The sequence below is a fragment of the Caenorhabditis briggsae genome (genome assembly GCF_000004555.2).
Source record: "Caenorhabditis briggsae AF16 supercontig from assembly CB4, cb25.NA_096, whole genome shotgun sequence".
NCBI classification, from domain to species: Eukaryota; Metazoa; Nematoda; class Chromadorea; order Rhabditida; family Rhabditidae; genus Caenorhabditis; species Caenorhabditis briggsae.
In genome coordinates, this window is record NW_025543450.1 from 1,632 (window position 1) to 4,279 (window position 2,648).

The following is a 2,648-nucleotide window of genomic DNA, read 5'->3' on the forward strand; positions in this document are numbered from 1 at the left end:
GAATTTCTGAATTTCTGAATTTTTGAATTTCTGAATTTCTGAATTTCTGAAGTTCTGAATTTCTGAATTTCTGAATTTCTGAATTTCTGAATTTCTGAATTTCTGAATTTCTGAATTTCTGAATTTCTGAATTTCTGAATTTCTGAATTTCTGAATTTCTGAATTTCTGAATTTCTGAATTTCTGAATTTCTGAATTTCTGAATTTCTGAATTTCTGAATTTCTGAATTTCTGAATTTCTGAATTTCTGAATTTCTGAATTTCTGAATTTCTGAATTTCTGAATTTCTGAATTTCTGAATTTCTGAATTTCTGAATTTCTGAACTTTTAAAATTTTCAAATTTTCAGGGACTGATGCTAGGAGGAGCATTCGAGAAGCGACCACTGAATCAGCTTAAAAATTCTGGTAAGTTTGATTTTTTGATTTTCAGAATTTTCAGAGAAAAATCCAAAATTCTCTGAAATTTGCAGACTCTCCAACATCAAAAAACACCATCAATGTGGAAGCAGAAGTGGCTGAAATTTTGGCAAATTTCGCATTAAATGCCAAGAAAAATGGGAATTCTCGAAATGCTGGAAATGGAGAAAATGGAGAGTCCCAGCAAAGTGGAGAAAAACGAGTTTGTCAATCGTGTATGGACATTCGACATTTATACAATTCGACGAGAAATGAGTTTGTTCAATTGGGAGAAAAAATCAGAGAAATCGGACCAATCGAAATGGGTATGAAGGAATTGGCTGGATCCATTCAGGCATTCGATCGAGAAATTGAGAGATTGAGACAACTGGAGAGGTACAGTAATCTTTTTTGGGACTGTAGTATATTTTTCTATTTACAATAATCCTTCATGATAATCTCTTAAGTCAAGAAAATCCTTGAAGCAAGTTATTGTAATTTTTCATTACTATAGTAAGCCCTTAAGACTACGGTACTCTAAACTATAGTAACTCTTAAAGTTAATCTTTACGATAATTCCTCATGCCAAGGAAACCTTTCAAGCGTGTTACCGTAATCCTTCATGAAAACAGTAATTTTTTATCTAACTACAATACTTCCATTATCACTACAGTATCCCTTCGGTAACACTTCACGGTAATCTCTGAAGTTAAAGTAATCATTCAAGCAAGTTAGTGATTTGTCATAAGTACAGTAATCCCAAACTTTTAAAGTCAAAGTACGTTAAGATTACATTAATCTTTGATATTGCAGTAATCCTATACTGTTATCTACCAAGTTAAGGAAATCCTTCAAACAAGTTACAGTAATCCTTTCAAAACTACAAAAAACCTTCAACGTACAGTAACCGGTTGTGTTACAACAATCTTTCAAACTACAGTAACCCTTATGACTATTGTAATCCCATTCTTTTTCAGCGAACTCTCAACTCCACGAAAACCGGTGCCCAAAAAGAAGATACAAGAAGAAATTGAAAGATGGAATTGCAAGAATGATGGGTGAGTTTATTCTCAATTTCTGAATTTTCTGAAAATTTCGGGATTACTGTAGCACAATTTTCCTGTTTTTTCTAGGTTCGTCACTAACATCAGTTTCTACGATAACAATTCCCAGGAATTCCTCCGTGGAAATGCAACATTAAGGGAGCAGTATGAAAAGTGGGTTACTGTAGGACATCTGGACAAATGGAAATTCATGTGTCCGGACGTCCAGATGTCCGCAGACGTTTTTGAATTGCATTCTAAATTTTCAGCATAATGAAAATGAACGAAAACCTGGAGCAGCAAATTTTGACACACGAAAGGCAGAGCAGGTGGGATTTTGGAATTTTAGAATTTTAGAATTTTCGAATTTTGAAATTTTCGAATTTTCGAATTTTAGAATTTTAGAACTTTCTGGAATTTTAGAATTTTCTGGAGTTTTCTGGAATTTTAGAATTTTCTGGAGTTTTAGAATTTTCTGGAATTTTAGAATTTTCTGGAATTTTAGAATTTTCTGGAATTTTAGAATTTTCTGGAATTTTAGAATTTTCTGGAATTTCTGAATTTTTGAATTTCTGAATTTCTGAATTTTAGAATTTCTGAATTTTAGAATTTTTGAATTTTCGAATTTTTGAATTTTCGAATTTTCGAATTTTCGAATTTTCGAATTTTCGAATTTTAGAATTTCTGAAATTTTAGAATTTTCAGAATTTCTAAAATTATTTCAACTTCTGAATTTTTCCAATTTTCAGCCAAATTTCGTCATTTTCTGCAACAATTTTTGAGCTTCAAGCCAAGGAGCACGATAAAGAAATTGCTCGGTGAGTTTTATTTGGAAATTTGCAAAAAAGTTTTTTTTTTTAATTCCAAAATTTTCCATTTTGAAATTCAAGAAAAAATCATTTTCAGACTCGAAAAATCCATTGAGGACCTTGAAATGAGGAGCGATGAGCAGAAGAGCATTTTGAAGAAGGATTTTCAGAAAAATGGAATTTCAGTTGAAGCTGAGTAATCCCAATTTCGAAATCTTGGATTCCTGAAAATCGGAAAATCTGAAATTTTCAAAAAATTCCAAATTTTTCCGAATCGTCTAGATCATTTTTTTTTCATTTTTTTTTCTTTTTTTTCGTCAGCTAGATTTATTTTTTTCCTTCTAGTTACTGTAGATTTTTTTTGATTTGGTTTGCTCACTTGGGTTCAGGCGAGGGGGTC

General features: G+C 31.6%; 1 protein-coding gene across 1 annotated transcript; it reads left to right on the forward strand.

Annotated features, from left to right (window-relative positions):
* Positions 1–718: 718 nt before the first annotated feature.
* On the forward strand, positions 719–2,438 carry CBG26684 (the record flags this gene model as incomplete). The annotated part of the gene is made up of 4 exons (XM_045241067.1): positions 719–792; positions 1,374–1,454; positions 1,530–1,623; positions 2,397–2,438. The coding sequence occupies 4 exons, from the start codon at positions 719–721 to the stop codon at positions 2,436–2,438; spliced, it is 291 nt and encodes a 96-aa protein (XP_045100676.1).
* Positions 2,439–2,648: the final 210 nt, after the last annotated feature.